At 47.7% G+C, this 1,898-nt stretch overlaps 1 protein-coding gene across 1 annotated transcript; it reads right to left on the bottom strand.

The window, feature by feature from the left end:
• Positions 1-654: 654 nt before the first annotated feature.
• On the bottom strand, positions 655-1,728 carry Pmar_PMAR007026 (hypothetical protein; the record flags this gene model as incomplete). Its single annotated transcript, XM_002771071.1, has 1 exon — positions 655-1,728. The coding sequence occupies one exon, from the start codon at positions 1,726-1,728 to the stop codon at positions 655-657; it is 1,074 nt and encodes a 357-aa protein (XP_002771117.1).
• Between the last annotated feature and the right edge of the window lie 170 nt (positions 1,729-1,898).

Genomic DNA, 1,898 nt, shown 5'->3' with positions numbered 1-1,898 from the left:
TCTGATGATGCCGTTGATGAAGTAGGCGTAGATAGATCAGATGTAGTGGAGGTCGTGCAGTCGAATGTTGACCGGTTGGGACCTTGAGGAGGAGTGGCTGTTGGGCAAATATATAGCTCTGACAATGATGAACCGATTGGGCTCGTAGTGGATGTCGGAGACGTGATGCCTGATGACCGATATTTATCCAATGAATGAGAGCTACAAAGAAATTTTGATGCTTGAACCAATGAACCATTGATGTTGATGAGCAAACCGTCGGCGTTGATCGAAAGGGTATCCATACCGAGGAGTCCATCAGAGTGAAGTAGTAGTCCGTCGTTGATGATACTATCATCATGATAGACGGCGACCATGTGAATGTTGAGACTTGATGGTTTCCATCGCAGATGGGAAAGTTGATCTTGAGCTGGTAGAGTGAACTCATAGATCGAGTTGTAGTTGCAGTATCAAAAGAGAGCTTACAAGGAATGAGTTGGCCGTCAGGATAGTGCTGTAGTAAGGCCGTCGCAAGTCGCCAAGATATAATAGATCTTGTACAGCCAGTGTCACCAACGATGAAGAAGTTGTTGTCGGCACAGAAAGTAGACCTTAAGACCATGTCAGAACCAGGAGGCAGGTGATAGTCATCTTTTTGGTGTTGTAGTAAACGGGCTACGTCACTATGCTTGTACTTGCAATCATCAGCATAGCGGCACTGCCTGCGAGCTGTCCAGGCCAAGCATATCCCTTGCTCTCGACAGAGTTTGAGAGTCTCGGGGTCTTCAAGCCTAGGCAGCTTGGGATTAGGAGCCTTAGTTGGGGTAGCAGTTGATACCGGAGGTGCCTTGTTTGAATTAGTATTGCTGAATCAGCAATGCTGATGTAGAGCTTAGGATTGCAGCGGATATGGCTACGTAGGGCTTGCGTAAGCTGTTGGACATCATCGATGGCCGCGTAGTTCTCGTCTGCAGTCTTCCTCAGAGTGGGATGGAGGCCTTCACGATAGTGTAGGTTGACTTGACTGGGTTGTAGATGGAGGCCAACACTCGCACACATAGCAACAGCAGATTCGATACGGTCGAGGTAATCGTAAATGTTGATGTCACCATTGTCCATCTTGACGTCAGAGAAGTATCTCATGACTTCCGCATGTGAATTCGACAGAGAGTACTTATGTTGAAGGTAGCCAAGTGCTTGTGATAGTGTCAGAACATAGTCGTTCAAGTAGAGAGTGGGGTCCATAGTAGTTTCCAAGTGGATCTGTAAGTTCCTCTTGACCGACTGGCTAAGACAATTGGATAGGTAGATGTACGATAATCGAGGGCCCAGCGCTGTTTGTTTTGCTTCGCAGCGGATAAGACTCAGGAAGTAGTTGATACTCCTGTTATCAGAGTTTCCCTTGTACTGTTTGTTGTCGGGGCACTTGATATGGGAAACAGCATTGATGGCCTTCGTTGTATCAAGCGCCTTCTCCTTATCATAGTTGTGGGATAGATCACACCAATACGCCACGTTGGTGATGTCGTTGTTAGAAGGGTGTTGTTGACCTTGCATGAGAGGGGCCTGGGGCACTCCTTGAGGGTAGACCTGCACAGTGGCAGCAGAAGATGTAACCTGCTGTGGATGTACTGTGTTTGCTGGCCTTCGAGAGAGGCTTGCAGCTTGAGAGTTACGGCCTTCGGCGTCTATATAGGTGAAGAAGGTACGTCGTAGATAGACCTTCTTACTAAGAGGTTGGCCTTCCATGGCAGTCTCTAACTCAGCGGCAGATAACCATAGTAGTAGTGAGGGTTCAGCAATACCGAGGACTTCAAGGAGCTCAGCCAGCGGGTTCTCCACCATGTTAGTAGTAACACCCGCACTGGTTGACTCAACAACACTTGGGATAGCCATAATAGGTAATAAGGCTTCTTATC

Source organism: Perkinsus marinus (assembly GCF_000006405.1).
Source record: "Perkinsus marinus ATCC 50983 genomic scaffold scf_1104296963960, whole genome shotgun sequence".
Lineage (NCBI taxonomy): Eukaryota > Perkinsozoa > Perkinsida > Perkinsidae > Perkinsus > Perkinsus marinus.
Note: the sequence above shows the minus strand (reverse complement) of the source record. Positions and strands in the feature narration are given on the sequence as shown.